The sequence below is a fragment of the Salmo salar genome, chromosome 11 (genome assembly GCF_965601325.2).
Source record: "Salmo salar chromosome 11, fSalSal1, whole genome shotgun sequence".
NCBI classification, from domain to species: domain Eukaryota; kingdom Metazoa; phylum Chordata; class Actinopteri; order Salmoniformes; family Salmonidae; genus Salmo; species Salmo salar.
In genome coordinates, this window is record NC_138301.1 from 40,349,262 (window position 1) to 40,373,605 (window position 24,344).

A 24,344-nucleotide genomic window follows, 5' to 3' on the forward strand; every position below is an offset into this window, starting at 1 on the left:
AAGCCCACACCTTCCAATCTGAGTTCTGGATGAACTTTGATCTTAACTCATCTTAGCTTTGGTATTCATTCGTGTCGTTAGACCATTGGGAAGGGCTTAGATCACAGAAATAAACTCTCTGAAAGGTATTGGAAACTCTTTCAATGTTATAAATTGTTCATATGTGAGAATATTACCCTTGTTGTCAAACATCAAGAACAAAGTCAATATTCATGACAGCTGGGGTAGAAAAATGACTTTTCCTTACAGTTATGTCTGAATTATTCCACAAAAGAGCTTTATGTGGGGAGAAATTGTGCAGGAAACATATTATCCAGGCCATTGAAGCTTGTTGGTGAAACCTTGCCAATATAGCGGGTAATCTTTAGGGAATATAATTACATTTCAGTAAAAATTGAAGACCTCCCAAATTATTAAACGCATTACTTGGAATGAAATACCATATTGAATCAGTATTGATCAAACATCTTTTCCACCAGTTGATCTTGAGTGTTATGTCAAAGTCCACACTTCCAGACCGCCTTCGGCTCTTTTATTAGAGAGGACTGACTTTTTAGTTTGACTTCATCTGGAAAAATGAGTCTCAAAGGTCTTATTGATCTCTTTACAAGTAGCAGGATTAACAAATAATGGTGAGGGGTACACAAAACGAGACAGTTCCTCTGCCTTGGACAGAAGTACTCTCCCAAGTATAGAAAGATCTCTTTGTAGCCTATTAAATATATTTTTGGTTTTCTTAATTTTAGGAGAGATTCATATGTTGTCTAAGTGTATTTTGACAGATGTATTTCTTTCAGTCAAATAAACATAAGATTTGACATTTAGAAACATTCAGTTTTAATCCTGATGCAATAGAAAATGCAGTTATAGCATTAAGGGCGACCTGGTCTTTGTCTCTTAAAAGAATAGTATCAGCCAGTTGGAAATTCTGATTTCTTTGTTAAAAATGGTTAAGCCATATACATTTACATTATTCAGAATATCTAGAGAGAAGTTCCACAACCAAAATGGTGAAATTGGGCAACCCTGTCGTACACTTCTGTTGATACTGAATCTTTTCAAAGTATTAAGGTTTAGTAACACAACTATTTATATCTTTGTAAAACATGCGAATGACTTTGATAAACTTCTTGGATTTGGTGAAAATGTTAAGTGACCTAAAGAGATTCATGTTCAATTGTGTCAAAGGCTTTACAGAAGTCAGTAATAAGACAACCGCATCTGAGTCAATTGCATCTGAATAATCTATAGGGTCTAAGACTAAACAAATGTTGGCCCTTCATAAATACTGTTTGAGTCTCATATATATAATGGTATCTATTCCTTTCTTTAATCGTTTGGCATAAACCAGAGCAATCAATTTGTAATCAATATCTAATAAAGTAATTGTTCTCCAATTGTCAATGAGAGGGGTCTTTATCGGCCTTCGGAATCAATGAAATAAGGCCCTGTTTCATAGTGGAGACCATTTCCCCACTTTTGATGCATTCTTGAAACATCAAAAATCAGGTCTTCTAGTAACTCAAACTGTGTATAGAATTAAACTGATAGGCCATAAGGGCCAGGTGATTTCCCTTTTTTCATTGAATTCAGAGCCTCTAATTTCTTCAATTGACACAGGTGAATCGCAAACTGAGTGGAAATCATCCTCAATTACAGGGACATAATTCCGAATGTAGCTTTTACAACCATCTTCCTGAAATTGAGTGCTGTAAATGTTTTCATAAAAGGAATTGACAAAGGATGTTATTGTAATGGGATCTTTGCATAAAACATTTAATTTTGAGTGCAGTTCTAGATTTTCTTTTGTAGTTTCTCTTTTCAAGTGCAAAAAAAGTAGTTTCTTTCCCCCTCTTCAATCCATTTTGCTCTTGACCTTACAAAGGCACCCTTTGATCTGTGTAAAGCTGTTGTAATTCTAGTTGTAAAGACTTGAACACTCTTCTTCAGACAGATTCTTTCTTTAGAAAACTGTCAAGCTTGCTCATCTCTTTTTCTCTAAGGTTCTTTAAGTGCATCAGCTCTCTGGCACGTTTAGTGGCTACAACTCTGACTTTATATTTGAAAAATTCCCATCTACTTCCATGACCCAAGTCTTGTTTCCAATGAGAGTAGGATCTTTGAGAAGTGTTTAATTTCCAATATCCTCGAGTACCTTTTGATTTTCTAGTAGCTTGTGAATTCAGGAAAATCAAGTGGTGATCAGAAAGGGGAGCCAACTGATTATCTACATCTATAACAAACTGTAACAAAATGGGGGAAATTAGGAATAAATCTATTCTAGATTTACCTGACATAGTTTTGTTGGTCCAGGTATAGTCCTTTGCATCCGGATTGAAATAAAGCCAGGCATCATCAACACAGAGATCCTTGCATAATGTAGTGATGATAATGCTATTTTGAAGGCTTTGACTCGTTCTAGGAGGAAAACGATCAGCAGATGCATCAGGTGTTTCATTAAAATCCCCTGAAATAATTCGAAAAGCCTCTGAGTATATGTTGCTTAAATCCTGTACTTTCCTGGTAAATTGGGTAAAAAGGGTCTAATTTGGTGCATGTGGGTTATGTCCATATACATTACAAATGATAAATAGCATTGTCAAGTTTAACAGTTACTATGACCCATCTCCCATCTTGTGAAGTTGTGGATTCTAGAATGTCACCTTTAAACTTGTGAATAAGTGTCAAAAGACCAGCAGAATGGTTTGATCCATGACTGAAATAGGCTGTCTCCCCATTGTGATTTCCAAAATGTCAAATCACTTTCACCCGAATGAGTTTCCTGAAGGACAAAATCCGCATTACTGCGTTTACAATAAAAATAAGGCTTTCCTTTTTGTAATATCTCTCAAACTCCTAGCATTCAGACTAACGATATTGAGTGAGTTGAAAACGAACTCCTGCATTAAAAAGAGAGAACACAAATTAGACAACAGAAGTAGTAACGTGAACAATAAAACAGTGAACCTTGAGAGGGTTACTCCGACGGAAAATTACGCTCAGCTGAGGTAGCGGTGGTTAACAGTATAACAAATCTATTTCTTTTTTTTTGTTGGCAAGTGTTCATCAGTTGTAGTTCGAACGGTACATTTACTCGTGGCAGTACATTACTATTGGCAATACTCACAGTTCTAGTTTGGTTAATGTCAACAGTGTTACCCAGTAATCATTCTTCCTTCGATAAACGCGTGTGGGCCCTTGAACCCAGCCTTCTTTCCCTCTTGTCGTGTCTTCTGTTTAAGCGGCCACAGTTTCTCCCTGGCAGTCTGATCCTGCGGTATCAGAGCTTCTTTGATGCGGAGCTTCTTCTCGTCCAGAAACGTGTTCCCCTTGCCCATTTTCCAAATGATGTCCCTATAATGGCGCATAGTTAAGCGCAAAATGATATTGCCAGGGGGTCCATCAGATCTTCGTTTCCAAAGTCGATGTACCACGTCGATCACGTCTCTTAGCTTGTCTTTGATGCACGGAGCCACCTTTCCCAGGATATTAATGACTGCTTCCCTAATATCCTCTCCCTCTTTTACACCTTGGATTTTCAGATTCCACCTGCGAGAGTACCTTTTGAAGTTCAGCTACATTCTCACACAGCTCATTATTTTGGGATTGTAGTTTCTTCAACTCATTCTCTAGGAACGTTAACTTTTCCTTGTTCTCGCTCACAATTGTGTGTAGCTGACTTACAGTTTCTGACAATTTATCGATCTTTGACGTTTCTTCGGTAGCCCGCTCTATGATGGACACTTTGGAGAGCGTAGCGTCTTGTTTAGTAGACAGGGACTGGATTGCAGAGTAAAGTTCAGACATGGAAATGTCATCTCAACAACAACGAAATGCAAAATTTCAAGTTCTGTCAGTGACGTATGCTCTCAATGGAATTTGAAGAGTGACGCCATATCCAAGCTGGCTTTCCATTACACTTTTTTTGATGCCCCAGGACCATTCATAGTTGAGCTCGCTCAGTTTAGCTCCATGCTGATTGGCTTTAAAAAAAAAAAAACTTTTTGTCAAGTGAGGCCAGATCCTCGCTGGCTTCCCTTGCCTTCAATGTTATAGGTGGCAACAATGTCAGACTCGTTTGGATCAGATAGCTGGCCAACAAGTAGAGACAGAGTGGCACTGCTTCTCTCGCTCTGATGCTTTCTCCTTTGAGATATTCAGCCTCTTGTGAATTGAAGGAAAATGATGAAACAGAGAGCAAAGATAGATTTTTGGGGAAGCCTGGCATCACTTGGTATCCATGACTACACAAGAGCTGTGCCTGGTTTTGGAGCTTTGCATTGAGGCCTAAGTGTTACATTGGTTGTCTCAGACCAGTCTTTTGCCTTATGAGCTGTCTTTCATGTGCATTGTTGCAAACCAAGCGTGTGGTCATGTGCCTTTTTCTCAGGAGTGACTTGTCTGGCCACTCTCCCATCAAGCCCAGATTGGTCAAGTGCTGTAGACTTGTTCTCCCATCTCAGTCAGGGAACTCTGTACTGTTGTCATTGGGTTGTTGGTCACCTCACTGACCAAGATCCTCCTTGCCCGGTTGCTCAGTTTGGTCGGACGGCTTGGCAGTCTGAGTAGTCCTATTTTTTTCAATTTCCCAATTATGGAAGACACTGCTCTTGGAAACTTTCAACACAAGAAATTGTTTTATAACTTTCCCCAGATATGACTCATCACAATTCTCTCAGATCTAGGGACAGTTCCTTGGACTTCACGGTAGTTTCTGCTCTGACATGTGCTGTCAACTGTGGGACCTTATACTGTACAGACAGGTGTTACTTTATAAATCATGTCAAAACAATTGCATTGGCTACAGGTGGACTCCAATCAAGTTGTAGAAACATCTCAACTATGATCAAAGGCAATTGGATGCCGGGGTCATAGTAAAGGGGTATGAATACTTACATAAATGTGAAAACATTTCTAAAAACATGTTTTCACTGTCATTATTAGTTAGTGTGTAGATGGGCGAGGGGAAACACTTAAATTCAGGCTGTAACAATGTGGATTAAGTCTGAAGGCACATCCTCTTCTAGATAATGAGATGGATCCTCTGAGGGTGTTTTCAGTTCTTTTAAAGTGAACTCTTGAGGGGGATTTTTTGGGGGAAAATAGCTGTTCTCTATTCACACTGCCCTTGAATTTGAATGAGGACTGAACTCTTTTGCCAGTTCACATTTATTTTATTTTTTAGGTCAGTCCTCTTTTCATTCACATTGCTATGTTTAGAAAGGAACATTCACTCAATGCACTTATGGTTTTTACAAAGTGCAGGACAAGTCATTCCATGTTATCGGACAGCTATATATAAACCTACTTATATGTTGCAAGCTAATAGATTGCATTTAATTAAGATGCAACAATAGTAATCAGAAGGTACTATTAACATTGGCAACAATAAATAGAATAACTGCAGATTCAATAATGCTGTAATAGGGTGTACAATTTAATCTAGGCTACTGCCCCTTTAAGAGCTAGAATTGATTTTGTACCCTATGTTCTGATTCTCACCAAATATGTTGTCTTCTCACACTATTCAAACCCCACAATCTAATCAGCTTATGAAGCTCTCAGCCTATAGATCAAATATTCAAACCATTTTGGCCAACAATTCTGCGTGTGAGGGGTTATGGCAGGGGAAGCAGTGTTGCAGTAGTCTAGTAGGTGGTGCGGGAATAATGACAAGCCAACCTGGGGAGCTTTGTGTTCACATTGCCCTAAAAAAGGGAACTGGACTGAGGAATTCAAGCGAACCGAACTCGGGATGGTCTCAGTTCGGTTCACTTTTGAGAGGTCTGAGTTCCTTTGGCGTGTTCACACTGGACAAAAAAATTAAGGGAACTGGCGGAGTTCACAAATTGTCTGAAAGGGACCCGGTGTGAAAACACCCTTAGACAATATTGAGATGGAGGCAGGTAGTGTGATTGTTTTAGCCTGGGATTCAATCCGATCACAGGTAATAAACGCTGCATAGGTCAGTTCAATTGGAAATTGCCTGTAAAAGCTGCAACGTCTATTACCCACAATCGGATTGCATCCTGACCCTAGGGGTTTATTCAATCAGATCTGCTTTAGCTGACATCCACATAGCGGTTGTTTTGGCGGTGTCAGAAGTGGAAGTGCTTTAGAGCTGTCAAATCCACAAGCGGCTCCTGGCATTACACCTAAAGCGAACATTGCTATTGGCCTGTACGGAGTCGAATTAACAGAAATCCCACGCAGCTCGATAATCTATACCTCGATTATTTAGGATGCTATAAATCCAAATTTTTCAAAGTGAGCGTATTTATTTCTATATATCCTACTCTTTCTCGTTCTGAACTTAACGAAAGTGGGGCGAAGCGTGACGATTGTAAGAGCTGCTGCTCAAAGATTTGACGGCTCCAACACACTTCTTCCTCCCAACCACTTTATTTTTATTATATTTGAGTCATTTAACAGACACTTATTCTGACCGACTTACAGTAGTGAGTGCATAATGATTTGTTTTCCTTTTTCATACTAGTCCTGCGTGGGAATCAAACCCACAATCCTGGCATGACAAGCACCATACTGAGCCACAAGGGAGGTCTGCTACTGCTGGTTAACATTTGATCTGATTGAATCCCAGCCTTAGTTTAAGATATTGTGTGATTGTGACCTTGCAAAAGAGACCGCTACTGTGTTTCCTTTCCACTTGTCTTTATTGACAGAGATATGAACCGTATCTAGACTCCCCTGGGTGTTTTGAAGTTCATTCCAACGGTAGGCTGGGTGACCTGCAGGTTCGACAGGTTGCCGAAGTCCTAAAAGAGGAAAGATTTCAGATTTAGTCAAACAATTCCTCACCTAGCTCTAATGAGCATTACATTCTGAGGGCCATCATAGGAAGGTAACACTGACTGTGCGCAGCAAAGACGGGAAAGCTACCAATTACTAGGCAGCAGAAGAAGTTGAGCTACAGTAATACAGGGCAATATATGATAAACTATAAGACACTATCAGAGAAACAGTGATTAACTAAAGTAGTTCACTACATCAAAACTAGTGTGAAAAATGATCATATCTAAATCTGATAGATGCATTTCTATTGGCCACAGACGATCTTGTGAAATCTCGCTTGTAGTGGTGTTAACACAGCAGGAAAAGTACAGAGCTACAACCAAAAATTCGGACAAAGTAGTCTTTAGGTCGGAAGCGACTTATTAACGTTCCAATACTGCACTAATCACTATGACCAGTCCAGTGTGTGTGTTTACATTCTGCTCTGTTAAGTTATGACCAGTGTGTGAGTTTACATTCTGCTCTGTTAAGTTATGACCAGTGTGTGAGTTTACATTCTGCTCTGTTAAGTTATGTCCAGTTTGAGATAGGCTACATGGTTGCTGGATGAGGTCAGAGTACTCAATCCACAAGCACGTCGTAACAAGAAAACATCACGTTTAGACTAAGACTGTAGGTAGGCAGTGAGATCTGAGAAGTGAGGTTTTGAACATACCAACAGCTTCAGCATCTCCTTGGTGTCGGGATCCACCTCGATGATCTCCTGGTCAAGAGCAGACACCTACAGGCACAAACAAAGACCATCAGCTTTACAGTGGATCTCATAGAAACCTATCAGGAGCCAGTGTTCTCAAGATAGACCCGAGCATGAGTGTCTGAAAGATACAGGGTTTGAGAGGGATAGACGGCCCAACAAACACAGGGAAAATCTGTCAGTTCCATTTTCCTGCATTATCAATGACCTGGCAACAACCATGCCACAGCCACTTTCGATACAGGTAGGCACCAAATTACAACCTTATAGATATCATCACAATCACTTATCAGTCAAGTTATCTGAAGCAAGATGAAGGACCAAACTGCAAGGTAAACCTGAGCCATATATTCAGAGTTGGGCCAACTGTTCTTAATTGTAGACATTCAGTTAGATAGTATTGTTTAAACATCCCTCATGTAATATTATTAAAGCGGAGGCTAACGTGGAAACCATAGAATGTTGTAGTGTCATGTAAATGCATCGTAACGCAGGAACCTCAATGTCCCAACTCTCTAAATGCACGGCCACCGAGGAACCCCACTGACCTCTGGGACATAGTTGTCCCTCCTCTCCCTCTCCTCCTCCTGCAGCTTGATGGAGATGCCTCTGACGGGGCCCCTCTGGATACGCTTCATCAGATGGGTCACATACCTAGGGAGGGGACACGCATGGGAGAATACAGACAAAAGGGGTGTTTTACACAGACGATACAGTGAGAGTTGGGCTCATATGACTCTTCATGCTTAGGAATACTTGGGAAAAGATTTCCTAAATAAAAAAATCACTGAGCTGATTTCCTGGTGATTTTACAGCCTGTTATGTCCAACAATGACAGAGATAAGCACTTGAGGGTGTACTGTACACAGATGGGTACTTAGAACAGTATAGAGTAGACGGAGGTCAGTAAACTAGCGCATGGATTTAGGGTATCTTTTTATTTGACCTTTATTTAACAATACAAGTCAGTTAAGAACACATTTTTATTTACAATGACGGTCTACCAAAAGACAAAAAAGGGATGGGGGCTAGGATAAAAATAAATGTAATAAAAATATAGGACAATACACACATCACGACAAGAGAAACAACACACTACATAAAGAGATCTAAGACAACAACACAGCTTACCTCCTGGACTTGAAAACAATACATCTGACTCTAATAATCCCTTAATCATAGTTTGACGAGTGACATAACTAAGACCGAGTCCGTAAAACAACCTGAACATGTTTCATGATGTTTGATTAGACAGGGAGGCCTTGCAGTGGTTTACTGACATTGTATCAATCAGCTTTGAAAATGATCTGATGTGAAAAAGACCAATTAGTTGCAAAAAGATCAGAATTGGGTTGCCCAAGTGGGCACCAACAGACACTACAATTTGAGCGTCTTTTTCCAATCCCTTTTATTGGTAAGTGGCAAAGATCACTGACTATGGTCAACAACCACTAGGTCTACACCTACAGCACAGGGACAGTTCTCAAGCAGATGACAACCTCTCATCCCAGAAGCAGGCTGGGTCAATTTGAGAGAACAAACAAAACAATGCCACAAACACTCAGATAATCAGAATAAGACTTCAATCAGAAAGGCTTTTACCTACTTGTATATTTGCAACAAGAAAAAAGCCAATTTCTGCATGATGGCTCAGGAAGCAAATAACCTACATTGGGATCAGACAATTATTAAATGTGCAACAAGCCCAATATTGAAACACCACTTGTCTACAGTAAGGTCAAATATCTCCGACTTTGACATGGAGACTAGAGGTCAACTGTCATTGAGAATGAACTGAGCACAAGTGTTCAACTATTGAGCCAATACTAGTCCTTTAAATAATAGGGCTATACTTATAACATCTTAAACCACTGAACATCCGATGTGTTGTGTTCCTGTATGTTTGTGCACATCTATTACAAAGAGTTCTTCAAAGCAGTTCACAAGAAGTATATTATGTTTAAGATATCCATGCAGAAACTGAATCCACAACCTTGACATTGCCAGCGTCACGCTCCAGCTCCAACCAACTGAACCAAGAATAGCAGCTTACCCTTTCTTTACATTATTCTGTCTGTAAGACAAAGCAAAAAAAGCCCCTGATTTAACAGACAGGAATGTTGGACGTGGAGCTAAGAAGCCTGCCGTGGTTCAGCAACACAAGCTCCTTGAAGCGACAAAATAGTAAGCCTTCATTTGGTCAGACTTGCACCCTTCCAAAAGTACTGAGACTAGCCGTATTGTACTGGCCTGGTTATGGATATGCCACAGACGCTGGAACCGTGCTGGAAACTACAATGTGTTAAGAAAATATCTGAGCAAGCACAGTACGATTTGGGTCAGCACGATCATGTGACAGAGGTATTGGGTGGTCTGAGGCCTGAAAGTGACCCAAGCTTGTATTGGAGCATTCACTCACCCAGAGATCTTGTTGCGCAGCTTCTTGCTGGGGATGATGGCTATCTCCTCACACACCCTCTTGTTGACGTGGAAGTCACTGCCCAGCCGGGTGTAGTACTTCTCAATGATGACCCTGGCGGCCTTTTTTACCGTCTTGGTCCTGACTCGTCCCTGTTAGGAAGACCATCAGCTTGTTAACGGCAGAATCACACCAGTTTCTTGAGACAATACCTCTAAATTGCCAACATTCTCTCACATATCTGTAACTACTACACAACATCACTGCAATTATTTCAACCTCTGACAACTGGTAGCTTAATGCAAACTACCCCCGTAAAGCACAACTACAGGAACAGTATTCAACAGAATATGCATAGCTAGTTAGCTAGATGCATAGTGCCAACTGTTTCTTCTTGACAGCAGATAGCTAGAACTCCTTGAGTGACAAGTAACTGAATTTGACATCAACCAACATTAATTCCTGGCTGGCTAGCAGACCACCACAAGACTATTGACATAAAATAACTTTAGTTAACTACACTGGTCTGTATGGCAAGATAGCTAACTAAGCAGCTAGTTAGCCAATAACATTTCTAGCTAAACAACCTTAGCTATATCCAGCCAACTCATTCTTACCAGACGCGAGGAACAGATGAACTACGTACTACACGACCCGTAAACACAACTAGCCAGCTAGTTGATATAGTGGTCCGCTCGCTAGACCAGTGACTAGATTGAAAGATCTTGTGCTAGCTACCGGCAAGCTAGCTTGCCTACATTCACAACATAGCTAGGGAAACGACACAAACTGGTAAATAAAATGCAACAAATCACAAATAAATAACTGAGAAAATGTGTTGTATTTTAATTAATATTTGATATGCTTGTAGACGTGTCTGGAACTGATAAGAGACAAAGATTGAAACAGATTGTGATGTATTCAATTTTGTTAAATACCCACCATGTTGACTTGGGCTGACGGAAAAGAACTGGGGAAGATGTGACCGGAAGTTAATCTGCGAAGCAGGAAGAAAATGCTGCAGACATTTGTTTTTGTAGCTTCGCAACACTGCCCCTACTGGTTGTCTACCTTTGACACACTAAAAACAAATGTACTGATCCAGTCCACTTCGTTGTACAATAGGCTCCCGAGTGGCGCAGTGGTCTAAGGCACGGCATCTCAGTGCTAGAGGTGTTACAAGACCCTGTTTCGATCCCGGGCTGTATCACAACCGGCCAGTCCCATAGGGCGGCGCCCGGGTTAGGGGAGGGTTTGGCAGCGGTAGGACGTCATTGTAAAATAAAAATTTGTTCTTAACCGACTTGCCTAGTTAAATCAAATTTATTTTAATGTAATTTAAGATTCACTGAGTGTAACAATGTATTCTTATTGGTGTGGAAGAAGTAGGCTATACATTATGTTCAACGTTTTGTCAACACTTAATAATTACGTGAATCACATAAGGTTGTTTTCTCACGTTTAGGCCTACATAGCAGGAACTGTTGCAAAAATGTATTGTATTAAATTATACAGCTTAGTAGTAATGTATGATCAAGGGTACGGCCCACAAAACCTTGAAAACTGAAGCAGTGCAGCTGCAACCGAGCAAGGAAAAGTCACAGGGAGATTAAATTGTGAGTCCCCTCACCTCGCCTCCTCAAACCCCATTGGAGAACGTCAGAGGGGATGAACCTCTGGCTCTCTCTCATCCAATGGGCTTTAGAGGAGACGAGGATGTAAGGAGTAGCAATTGAGATTTTCCCAAAGGTTGAAGTGACCTGAGAAGATGCTGTGACCATAAGAATATCATTTTCTATGGGTGACATGCTGTCTCAGCAATTCTTAGGTGGCTCATTAGAATGTAATGTGACACTGTACTAGAATAAAAACAGACCCATACTGACAAGAAAAGGTTAAGAGAGATTTTTTTATTTTTACCAAAAAAAAAAAAAAAAAAAAAAAGGGCTGAAACTTGAGTTTCCCTTTAAAGCGTGGAGGGTCTCACATGAATCCCTAGGAAAATAGGCCTTTCAGATAAAAAGTCTGGTCATTTATATTTCTGTACTTAAAATAAAATTATAATAAAAAGAAAGAAATCAAAAGATGGGTCCTTCATTCATGAAGCCCTTAACTAGGTTAAACCATTCAAATAGATTTGAAGTAACATTCATATTTCAACACAATATTCATAATACATTTGTAGGATTCATTTCTTAAATCATAGCTTTGAAAATAATTGCCAGAGCAAGAGAAGGGGGATAAACTTGTGGTACTGTACAATTCTACTTTCCACAGTTTGAAAGAAAAAAAAACATCTTTATATTCTTTAACAGAATCCAACTGACAAACACAAAAAATATATAATGAACTCTGTAAAACTTAAAAGAATTAAAACATTGCAGTCATGTGTCACACCCAACTTCTCTCCCAGACATATTACACAACCAACCCAAGACAACTCTACAGTACAACGACAGGAAGAAAGTGCCAGAGAACCCCCCCCCCTCCCCCCAAAAAAGACTCCATCTCTTTCCATTCATTCTCCTCTACGCTGCTATAAGGATTTACATGCCATTTGGACATGCAGGAAATAAAATGGTGAATAACACAAGACACAAGTCAATTGAAAGCAATGAGGTCTGACTGACAGGCAAGATGTAGTACTGTATAAGCAATGACACCTAAAATTGGAATGTGCTCTGGGGGTAGGACTTATCAAGCCAATGGGAGGACTTTGTAGAGCTCTATTATGACCAGAGAATAACTTTGTACGGGTGGCTTAGCTTCATACATCCACCTCAGGAAGCCTTGCCATTAAAACAGGCAGACATCTGCTCCAGATAAGCCATGCAAATACACACCTACAGCAAATATTCCTCATTCTAGACAGGCTGTGGAAAGGCTTGAGGAAACTAGAATGCACATATCAATTTGTAGTATTCATGTTTATCAGCTGTAAAGCCAAAATTGCAGGAAGGAAATGAATTTCAACAGTGATACAACACCTGCATTAAGACCACTGTTAACAGTAGGATACAGATACATCAAAGTATACAAGTGACATTCCACTCCAAAATAAAGTGGTCCACTGAAATGGAAATGTATGGTTGAGGAGTGAAAGTTAATTAAAACAATAATTAATTGACAAGTGGTTCAATAATTATGGTATTACTCTCAGCCACATTAAGAACACAATATAGACTTTAAATCGCTAGTTCCAAACCTCAATGTTCTCTTTCAACATTACAGGTGGGTGAAACAAATATAAAAAAAGGGCAGTGGGATACGAGGTGGAATTCCATCAGAGTTCTAGTTGACATTTTCCTGGCACAGGTGACGGATAGTAGTAGTCCATAGGATGGCATTAGGAACAGAAGGAACCATTCAAGGCCATTCTCTGGATGTCTGTCTCACTAGATTCAACAATACCTTACACTTTCAAAGTGAACTGGTATGTCACAGTGTAACTGTAATGGCTAGTCTAATGTGGGTCAATTAAAAGTAGTGCTTCTCAAAACATCCTCATGAGACAGCCAGATGATGCACATTATTGTTCCAGCCCTGCACTAACACACAATGACTCCAATATTCAAGGAGTTAGTGATTGGCTGAATGAGGTGTTAGCGCTGGGCTACAACACCCCACCCCAAGAACAGACTGAGCAACACTGGATTGAAGTCCTGACAGAAAAGCCTTCATACACCCAGCAGGTGGAGCCATTCTGCTGACATGCTTGACATGAACCCCGACCCTGTTGTGCAGCAGCGACTGATGTCCCTGAACGACAGAATGCCAATCCAACCCTAGGCTAAATCACTCACCCAGAGACATCCAACAGAGGCAAGCTAGACAGTAATGCCAAACCCCTCCCTCAAAACACCCATTCAAGAGGCACTATGAGGAATACCCGTCATTCAAAAACACCTTTTCCTCATCAGTTATTCCCTCACATCTCAGAGGAATACCGTACTGACCTATAAAATGTAAAAGACAACAGAAGACCAATAGATGTATCATATTTGAGTACTCTCAACACAATAACTTAGACCCCAGAGGAACTAGTTCAAGTCACAATGGTGGGAAAAAAGAAAACATAAAAATATACAATATCATTATGCACATACAAGCATGCCTGCTCATAGAGGTCTGTTGAGCCGGTTGGCATCCCCTCAGGCATTGTGCCTCCATATGGGACGACCAACCTGGGTCATGTTCAGCAGGGAGAAAAAAAGTTTCCAAAGCGGAGAGGTACTACCTGACCTTGTACAATAACACAGCTTATTGATTAAAGTTGCAAAATGTTTGGCAACAGTGTGCCCTACTGAACACAACCATGGTCACCAGGACATCAGTATCCAACACCCCACCAGGAGGCGACATCACATCATACATTAATGTCTAGGTTGTGTATGTCTGTGTGGGTTTACATACATCATGGCACAGGGGTTAAACAAGGAGGGGGGGTTAAAGCCAGAATTGGTTAAGTGTATTGTTAGAACAGACCTAGCACACAAGGCCGCTACAATTAAGTATATGGTGCACATCCATCAATACAGTACGGGGAAAGCAAGGTCTTATGTCAATAACAGTGGGTCAACAAATGTAGTGCAGTCAAAAGTCTAGCTTTTTGTCCCCCTCTGTCCATTTCTCATACTTCATGGCTATTTGAAAGACAAAAATACATTTGCTCACATTTGAAATTCACATTAGCTATATATTTAACAAAAAAAATAAAAAAAAATATCGACATAATTACATAAAACCCAAAAGTCACTCCTATGGAATTAATGCTGTGAAGAGGATAGGCATGGTGACATTGTCAACAGTTTGTTGGTTCAAGGCAATACTCCATGACATTTGCAAGGAAAAACAAAAAGTGATATTGAAAAAAACACCATAGACAGATTTTCACCAGGTACTTCTTAATATCCTTTTGAGGCAATCCCATGTTTTCCATTTGGGACTTGGCATTTGGGATCAAATCATCATTAATGGTCTCACAGATGATGCTTTGCAGCACAGGGCAAATACACCGGAAACAGAGGGGCAGAAAATGTGAAAGAGCATTCCCTCAACGACACAGAACATGAGATCATTCTAAGAGACCAGGGGCTTACACAGTGTATTGCAACGTTATGAACATTGCAGATAGAGACTGAACGCACAAAGCTGACATGGCACTGAATTTTACATGACAGTTCACTGACAAACATCCAAATTAACCCTAAAAGTGTTGCCCCTAGTCAACATTATTTCTGAACCACCTATTCTATAGATACTGTACCACCAGTGGGGAACTGAACTCCACATTGGGTGGCATGTTATGTCATTACAATAAGCAGGGACCATAGATATCCTCTCAGTATGGAGAGCCTGGCCTCCTGCGTCACCCTCTCCTGGCTCTGTGGGGTGCTGGTTTGGTTAAGGCATTGGACAGTAGCAGTAAAGACGACAGTCAAGCCACCACCTCCCTCTCTTCTCTCCTTAGCGTGCAGTGTGAAGGAAAGCCCATTTGGTTGCTACCATGTGGACATTGTTATGCTGAAGTCCAAAGCGTTTATAGAAGTGTACCAGTTCCAACTGATATTGGTCCATTATTTACATGTAGTCAGTCAGTAGCCAACAAGCTTTCCTCTCCCAGGACTTGTCCCATCTACTAAATTCTCCCATAGACATTTAACTTCCCGCCCATACATTCAGTGTGTGTTTATGAAAGAGCAGGAGGCTGACAGTCTGTTGTGTTTCCATTGTCCAGCCCATCAATCAAGCTTAAACTAATTGCAAAAGCCAAGATCCCAATCCCGGCAACAACGGGGCCTGCCAAATATTCCCAAGCATCGTGGAGGAAAAACGAATCAATTCAAAAAGGAATTCCCATCGACAGACAGCCACACTTGATTGGGTGTGTCTGTGTGTGCGCTCACATCGCCTCATCACTCTCCCGTGGTCTTCTTCGTTGGTCTGAATGGGACTTCATTGATTTTCTCGATTAAGAACCTTATCGAGCAAGACTTGTGAGCGATCTAGGCGTGCTGCTGATCATTTGTGTCGCGGGGTGTTCTTCTTCCGTTTTCTTTTGAAGAAGCAACAGCACCTTTAGATGGGGAGAGAGACTGGTTAGAGGCAAGCCAACACCGGATACTATGACTGGGTCATGTCCATTAGGCACCAAACGGAAGAAAACAGACTAAAGCAGTGATGGGTCTAACCTAAACTTGTCCAAAACGTTGTTTTAAAACGTGCCCTAATGAACACCATCCTGGTAAAGTGAGAAGTCATTTCATTTCAACAGCTAGAGGACAAGAGGAGAAATGTGTTACACGATAGCTGTGTTTACACAGGCAGCACAATTCTGATCTTTTGCCCAATTACTGGCAAAATATCAGAATTGGGCTACCTGTGTAAAGGCAGCCAATGACAATCAGTGTACACAGATTATACTGGCCTCAAGGGTTAGCAACAATAGCCAGGTCCCATGCCTGTATGTGCCGTCTTCTGACTAGCCTTGCCATGCCTGAATGGAACACTGGAAATGGCATCGCTAGACAGAGGAACTGACCTGAAGCCAGGTTACAAGAACATAGATGAGTGGATGGATGCCATGAGATGTTAATTTGTTAGATCCATTCCTACTAACCAACATCAGAACATCCTCTAGGAGTAGAATCAACATGAAGAGACTGACTCAGAGCATTAGAAGAAATAAGAACTACGGTGATGGTAGAAGAAAAACACAAATTATGCCAAGATCTCTGACAGAGTGGAGTCAAAACAGTTCTAAGAAGAACCTACAGAGGGCGTCTGAGGTAAAATGACAAGTGTGTTTAGTACAGTGGTGTGATTAACAACAATGGTGGAGACACAGAGCACAAGACAGAGTGAGCCTAATGAGATGATTATTACAGCATGCAGTGAGTGGCCATAGGTCAGCCACAGCTCTACAAACAACACAGTGACTGGCTACAAAGAAAAAACATGAATGTCTTTTTAAAAGGCACAGCGTTGAGATGAACCCTAAGGAAGTAATTTGCTATTCTCAGGTGCCCTGTCAGTAGGTTTTAGTAGATATTAAAAGGTGCCCTGCTAGCTAGTAGTTTTAGTAAATATTAAAAAAAGGTGCCCTGCTAGCTAGTAGTTTTAGTAAATATTAAAAAAAGGTGCCCTGCTAGCTAGTAGGTTTTAGTAAATATTTAAAAAAAGGTGCCCTGCTAGCTAGTAGGTTTTAGTAAATATATGTAAAAAAAAAAGTGAACTGCTAGCTAGTAGGTTTTAGTCGATATTAAAAAAGGTGAACTGCTAGCTAGTAGGTTTTAGTCGATATTAAAAAAGGTGAACTGCTAGCTAGTAGGTTTTAGTCGATAAAAAAGGTACCCTGCTAGCTAGTAGGTTTTAGTAAATATTAAAAGATGCCCTGCTAGCTAGTAGTTTTTAGTAAATATTAAAAAAGATGCCCTGCTAGCTAGTAGGTTTTAGTAAATATTTAAAAAAAAAAAGGTGCCCTGCTAGCTAGTAGGTTTTAGTAAATATTAAAAAAGATCCCCTGCTAGCTAGTAGGTTTTAGTAAATATTTAAGGTGCCCTTCTAGCTAGTAGGATTTAGTAAAAAAAAAAAAAAAAAAAAAAAACATTAAAAAGATGCCCTGCTAGCTAGTAGGTTTTAGTAAATATTTAAAGGTGCCCTGCTAGCTAGTAGGTTTTAGTAAATATACTGCTCAAAAAAATAAAATACAAAAATAAAATATATAAATAAAAAGTGAACTGCTAGCTAGTAGGTTTTAGTAAATATTAAAAAAAAGGTGCCCTGCTAGCTAGTAGGTTTTAGTAAATATTAAAAAAGATGCCCTGCTAGCTAGTAGGTTTTAGTAAATATTTAAAGGTGCCCTGCTAGCTTGTAGGTTTTAGTAAATATTAAAAAAGATGCCCTGCTAGCTAGTAGGTTTTAGTAAATATACTGCTCAAAAAAATAAAGGGAACACTTAAACAACACATCCTAGATCTGAATGAAAGAAATCTTAAATACTTTTTTCTTTACATAGTTGAATGTGCTGACAACAAAAATCACACAAAAATAATCAATGGAAATCCAATTTATCAACCCATGGAGGTCTGGATTTGGAGTCACACTCAAAATTAAAGTGGAAAACCACACTACATGCTGATCCAACTTTGATGTAATGTCCTTAAAACAAGTCAAAATGAGGCTCAGTAGTGTGTGTGGCCTCCACGTGCCTGTATGACCTCCCTACAATGCCTGGGCATGCTCCTGATGAGGTGGCGGATGGTCTCCTGAGGGATCTCCTCCTAGACCTGGACTAAAGCATCCGCCAACTCCTGGACAGTCTGTGGTGCAACGTGGCGTTGGTGGATGGAGCGAGACATGATGTCCCAGATGTGCTCAATTGGATTCAGGTCTGGGGAACGGGTCGGCCAGTCCATAGCATCAATGCCTTCCTCTTGCAGGAACTGCTGACACACTCCAGCCACATGAGGTCTAGCATTGTCTTGCATTAGGAGGAACCCAGGGCCAACCGCACCAGCATATGGTCTCACAAGGGGTCTGAGGATCTCATCTCGGTACCTAATGGCAGTCAGGCTACCTCTGGCGAGCACATGGAGGGCTGTGCGGCCCCCCAAAGAAATGCCACCCCACACTATGACTGACCCACCGCCAAACCGGTCATGCTGGAGGATGTTGCAGGCAGCAGAACGTTCTCCACGGCGTCTCCAGACTCTGTCACGTGCTCAGTGTGAACCTGCTTTCATCTGTGAAGAGCATAGGGCGCCAGTGGCGAATTTGCCAATCTTGGTGTTCTCTGGAAAATGCCAAACGTCCTGCACGGTGTTGGGCTGTAAGCACAACCCCCACCTGTGGACGTCGGGCCCTCATACCACCCTCATGGAGTCTGTTTCTGACCGTTTGAGCAGACACATGCACATTTGTGGCCTGCTGGAGGTCATTTTGCAGGGCTCTGGCAGTGCTTCTCCTGCTCCTCCTTGCACAAAGGCGGAGGTAGCGGTCCTGCTGCTGGGTTGTTGCCCTCCTACGGCCTCCTCCACGTCTCCTGATGTACTGGCCTGTCTCCTGGTAGCGCCTCCATGCTCTGGACACTACGCTGACAGACACAGCAAACCTTCTTGCCACAGCTCGCATTGATGTACCATCCTGGATGAGCTGCACTACCTGAGCCACTTGTGTGGGTTGTAGACTCCGTCTCATGCTACCACTAGAGTGAAAACACCGCCAGCATTCAAAAGTGACCAAAACATCAGCCAGGAAGCATTGGAACTGAGAAGTGGTCTGTGGTCCCCACCTGCAGAACCACTCCTTTATTGGGGGTGTCTTGCTAATTGCCTATAACTTCCACCTGTTGTCTATTCCATTTGCACAACAGCATGTGAAATTTATTGTCAATCAGTGTTGCTTCCTAAGTGGACAGTTTGATTTCACAGAAGTGTGATTGACTTGGAGTTACATTGTGTTGTTTAAGTGTTCCCTTTATTTTTTTGAGCAGTGTATTTAAGGTGCCCTGCTAGCTTGTAGGTTTTAGTAAATATTTTTTGTTAAAAAGGTGCCCTGCTAGCTAGTAGGTTTTAGTCAATATTTAAGGCTGCCTCCATAACAGAAAACAAGGAATTGACAGCATTTCCAAATATATATATATATATATATATATATATATATATATATATATATATATATATATATACTTTTTTAAAGAAAGTACTCAATAGCCTATATTAAAGTCAATGTATGAAAACCAGTTTTATTTAAAGAATGATATCATTAGATATTACCTAACTCATACAGCTGATCTGTAGCATCAGTATCAGTGAGAAGATAGATTGCCTGAAAAGGATTTTATAACCCACTGGCCTATATCAGTAGTGGAAATATGGACCATTCTTTTTAATCAGTTTTTCACAGTATAAGAGCAGGGTCCCTTCACAGTGTGTACTCGTCAACTACACTAGCAGCCTAGGCTGGTCCACTCCCTGTCCTGTCCCATGGGTATGGTATGGACTAGGAGAGAGGGACTCACCACAGGTTGAGCATTTTCACGCAGCTACAGAGAAGAAAGAGTGTAGAGAGAAAAGACAGATTAATACAGCATTCGATGGGACAGAACATGCCACACAGACTACATACACAAGTGGACACAGAGGGCAGGGTTCAAAAGGTTGAAGACTCAATGGCTCAGACTCTTAGGTTCTAGAACTAACTACACCTGTTTAGTTCTAAGGACACTATTCAACTGATGTATAACCTCACTCTACTTCAACATACTGTATCACGGACGCTCATTACCACAAGCAAGACTTCTAAAATCCTTTTGGAATGGATGCAGAAAGGATTACCAGAGAGCGAGGGAGGGAGAGAAACAACAGAAAAATAGATCTTTACACCTCATTGCTATGGAAACCCTGTTGTCACATTAATTGAACTGTCTTCTGGGGCCCTGGCTTTCAACGCAGTGGGATCATATCAAAGAGGAAGTCTATTGATGACAGGAAAATCAAAGGGCCAGCGGAAAACAGATCAAAAGGGTATTAGAATGAACAAGTGGGAGACAAACCAATCACCTCACAATTTCAAACATATTTTATGAAGCCCTTTATGTCAGCAATGCCAAAGAGCAAGCAATGCAGACGCACGGTGGCTAGGAAAAACTCCCTAGAAAGGCAGGAACCTAGGAAGAAACCTAGAGAGGAACCAGGCTGGGGGACAACAGACACTGGTGGATTATATCGAAGGACAAAACACTCAATGTTGGCATTCACTATGCTGAGTATGTTACAGGGATTTCATTCACCAAAAAATGTCAGTAGGTCCATCTAATTTTGGGTAATCCTAGAGATGATATTACATGATATGCACCGAGTTTTGATACGCTCATTGCATTCTAGGAGTTTTCACTTGTTCTTCTCTTGCTGCACTGAGCCTATGAGAAGTGAGAGGACATCTGATGGGGGGGGGATAAAGGAGCAGTCCCAACCTTACCAAGACAAAGGATTGTAATAGGGACACGCAGGACACAGGCTTAGAAAGTACACAACCAAGAAGCAACACACACAGAGGGGACAGTGTAGGGAGAGAGGTGAAGCAGAGGGAGTTGGAGAGAGAGAGGTGAGGAGAGGTGAAGCAGAGGGAGTTGGAGAGGTGAAGCAGAGGGAGTTGGAGAGGTGAAGCAGAGGGAGTTGGAGAGGTGAGCAGAGGGAGTTGGAGAGGTAAAGCAGAGGGAGTTGGAGAGGTAAAGCAGAGGGAGTTGGAAAGGTAAGCAGAGGGAGTTGGAGAGGTAAAGCAGAGGGAGTTGGAGAGGTAAAGCAGAGGGAGTTGGAGAGGTAAAGCAGAGGGAGTTGGAGAGGTAAAGCAGAGGGAGTTGGAGAGGTAAAGCAGAGGGAGTTGGAGAGAGAGAGGTGAGGAGAGGTGAAGCAGAGGGAGTTGGAGAGAGAGGTGAGGAGACGTAAAGCAGAGGGAGTTGGAGAGGTAAAGCAGAGGGAGTTGGAGAGAGAGAGGTGAGGAGAGGTAAAGCAGAGGGAGTTGGAGAGAGAGAGAGGTGAGGAGAGGTGAAGCAGAGGGAGTTGGAGAGAGAGAGGTGAGGAGAGGTGAAGCAGAGGGAGTTGGAGAGAGAAAGATGAGGAGGAGGTAAAGCAGGGGGAGTAGATTTGGAGAGAGATGGAAAGGGGGGGGGGGGGGGTTGAGCTGATACATACTTGGCCTCATCCACCACCTCTACCTCAGCCTGGACTGTGATTGGTGCGTTGGAGTGGGTTGCCAGAGGGTCATCGGCATTCAGCTCCCCATTGGTTGAACTGACCACCTGTGGCACACGGAGAGAGGGTTGATTCAGGTGGAGTCAATGACCGTTCCCACAACTTCACCGCTCAAAAACAGTGCCAGTCCATGACGCTCGCACGAACACAACCACACACACACACACACGATGTATACTGCAAGTAATACCATCTATTGTGTTCTGTATCAAAATCGTATTTATTGAAATCTTATCAAGCTTTGTCAAGCAGTTTTAGCTTTTCACATTTTAAAGAAATTAATGTACTTTTCAATCTTAAATTAACCTTTCCGAATATTTATCAAGAGGTGTGAGTAAAATGTGCGGCATAAACGTATTAGACCATCCATTAAATCACACTATACTGAAGCCCTAAAATGCAGGGGCATTATTTGATGATGAATTACCCTATTTAGGATTTATTTAATCAAAAACATGCATTGCTAAACCAAGTCAACTCAACCTGCATTCTTATCACTGCACCAAACACAACAAGGATCAACCTGGTTGTATAATGTCAGTTTGTCATGGTTATTAGGTTATTTAGTCATTTCATCTGAGCTCCTCGAGTGTGGCTCTCCTTATCTTTTTCAAGTGTTCTACTCCGCCAGCCAGCACCTCACCTAAACAGGTGTTCTACTCCGCCAGCCAGCACCTCACCTAAACAGGTGTTCTACTCCACCAGCCAGCGCCTCACCTAATAAACAGGTGTTCTACTCCGCTAGCCAGCACCTCACCTAATAAACAGGTGTTCTACTCCGCTAGCCAGCACCTCACCTAATAAACAGGTGTTCTACTCCGCTAGCCAGCACCTCACCTAATAAACAGGTGTTCTACTCTGCTAGCCAGCACCTCACCTAATAAACAGGTGTTCTACTCCACCAGCCAGCGCCTCACCTAATGAACAGGTGTTTGTTTCTTTCGCCTCCAGATTAGTTTGTCATAACCAGTCGTGACCGGTTTCGAAGCTTGTCTTTCCAAAAACACAGGGAAAGAAGACCAAGGGCCATCAGCTTTAGGACAAAAGATGTGTGAGCACACACACACACCAAATCTCTAGCTCTCGCACACACACCTCCAGACTCAAGTATGCCACTGATGTGTAACATATGCCATGGACATACTTGTGGTGGACCCCGGCACACCATGTGAGGAAACAGGGGGCGGAGGGGGAAGTGGACAACGGACTGATGGGTCAACGTGGAGTTGTAGTGTACCTGCACTGAGCCCCCGTGCCTGTCCGATGCCAGGTGGGAGGCCATGTAGGAGGAGTTTGTCCGACTGGGCTGCACTTCCCATGCTCCCCTCCGGTCAGAAGCTGCCGTCTGCTCAGGGAGTTGTGGTAGTGATGGAAGGGAAAGGGAGTGAGGGTGGGATGGGTCGTTGCGAGTTTGGGTGGAATGGGTGGGGGCGTGACCAGGTGTCATGCAAAGCGGCACGAGAAAAGAAACAAAGCAGAGATGAATAAAAAAGGCGAAGCAGGAAACTGCATTAGTGACCGAGGGCCGGATACTAACTTGGCGCTACGCACATTCCACTCAAACATTTGCTTAAATCTCCCCCACTGAAATCAATGTGTGCTATACACAAAACTAAGTTAGAGTAAGGCGTGCGCTTCACAAGTTGGGATTTGGCCCTGAGTGAACCAGTCATCACACGACAGAATAAACACAGGGCAGTTGACTACATGAAGGATTCAATCAACGGGACTGTAATACATGAATACAGTGGCAAGAAAAAGTATGTAAACCCTTTGGAATTATTTGGATTTCTGCATAAATTGGTCCATTTTTTAAATCTGATTTTTATCGAAGTCACCACAGACAAACACAGTCTGCTTAAACTAATAACACTCAAATTATTGTATTTTTCTTGTCTATATAGAATACATAATTTAAACACTCACAGTGTAGGTTGGAAAAAGTATGTGAACCCCTAGGCTAATTACTTCTCCAAAAGCTAATTGGAGTCAGGAGTTAACTAACCTGGAGAACAATCCTTGAGACGAGATTGGAGATATTGGTTAGAGCTGCCCTGCCCTATAAAAAGCACATACAAAATTTGAGTTTGCTATTGACAAGAAGCATTGCCTGATGTGAACCATGCCTCGGACAAAAGAGATCTCAGAAGATCCAAGATTAAGAATTGTTGACTAGCATAAAGCTGGAAAGGGTTAAAAAGTATCTCTAAAAGCCTTGGTGTTCATCAGTCCACGGTAAGACAAAATGTTTATAAATGGAGAAAGTTCAGCACTGTTGCTACTCTCTCTAGGAGTGGCCGTCCTGCAAAGATGACTACAAGAGCACAGTGCAGAATGTTCAATGAGGTTAAGAAGAATCTTAGTGTCAGCTAAAGACAAAGAAATCTCTGGAACATGCTAACATCTCTGTGGACGAGTCTACGATAAGTAAAACACTAAACAAGAATGGTGTTCAGGGGATGACACCACGGAAGAAGCCACTGCTGTCCAAAAAAACATTGCTGCACATCTGAAGGCAGAAGAGCATCTGGATGTTCCACAGCACTACTGGCAAAATATTCTGTGGACAGATGAAACTAAAGTTGAGTTGTTTGGAAGGAACACACAACACTATGTGTGGAGAAAAAAAGGCACAGCACACCAACATCAAAACCTCATGCCAACT

General features: G+C 41.7%; 2 protein-coding genes and 1 non-coding gene across 5 annotated transcripts in view; all 3 read right to left on the reverse strand.

The window, feature by feature from the left end:
• Positions 1–6,655: 6,655 nt before the first annotated feature.
• On the reverse strand, positions 6,656–11,114 carry LOC106562787 (small ribosomal subunit protein eS17). Its single transcript, XM_045708013.2, has 5 exons — positions 10,869–11,114; positions 9,927–10,078; positions 8,056–8,161; positions 7,469–7,534; positions 6,656–6,776 (listed from the first exon to the last, which is right to left on the reverse strand). Exons 1-5 carry the CDS (start codon positions 10,869–10,871, stop codon positions 6,699–6,701), a joined length of 405 nt encoding a protein of 134 aa, XP_045563969.1. The 5' UTR covers positions 10,872–11,114; the 3' UTR covers positions 6,656–6,698.
• Positions 7,626–7,753, reverse strand: LOC123730869 (small nucleolar RNA SNORA71). The gene has a single exon (XR_006762320.1). It is a non-coding gene; the product is annotated as a small nucleolar RNA SNORA71 (small nucleolar RNA).
• Positions 11,115–11,816: 702 nt separating the features above from the next.
• The window catches only part of LOC106562785 (casein kinase I), a 46,545-nt gene continuing 34,017 nt past the window's right edge, over positions 11,817–24,344 (reverse strand). For 2 of the 3 annotated variants that reach the window (XM_045709024.2, XM_082957917.1), the window contains exons 11-13: positions 22,917–23,024; positions 21,620–21,726; positions 11,817–16,002 (exon numbers count right to left, since the gene is read on the reverse strand). In XM_045709024.2, the coding sequence (XP_045564980.1) occupies positions 15,948–16,002; positions 21,620–21,726; positions 22,917–23,024 (270 nt within the window). In that variant the 3' untranslated portion in view covers positions 11,817–15,947. The remainder of the gene's footprint in view (positions 16,003–21,619; positions 21,727–22,916; positions 23,025–24,344) is intronic. The other variant, XM_045709026.2, reaches the window with a different exon arrangement.

Excerpts from the sequence above, each read along its gene's own strand:
- LOC106562787 (XM_045708013.2), bottom strand. Across the intron at positions 7,535-8,055 it reads GGGACAACTATGTCCCAGAG|GTGTCTGCTCTTGACCAGGA; the intron begins GTCAGTGGGGTT and ends TTGTGCCTGTAG. Across the intron at positions 6,777-7,468 it reads AGGAGATGCTGAAGCTGTTG|GACTTCGGCAACCTGTCGAA; the intron begins GTATGTTCAAAA and ends TTCCTCTTTTAG.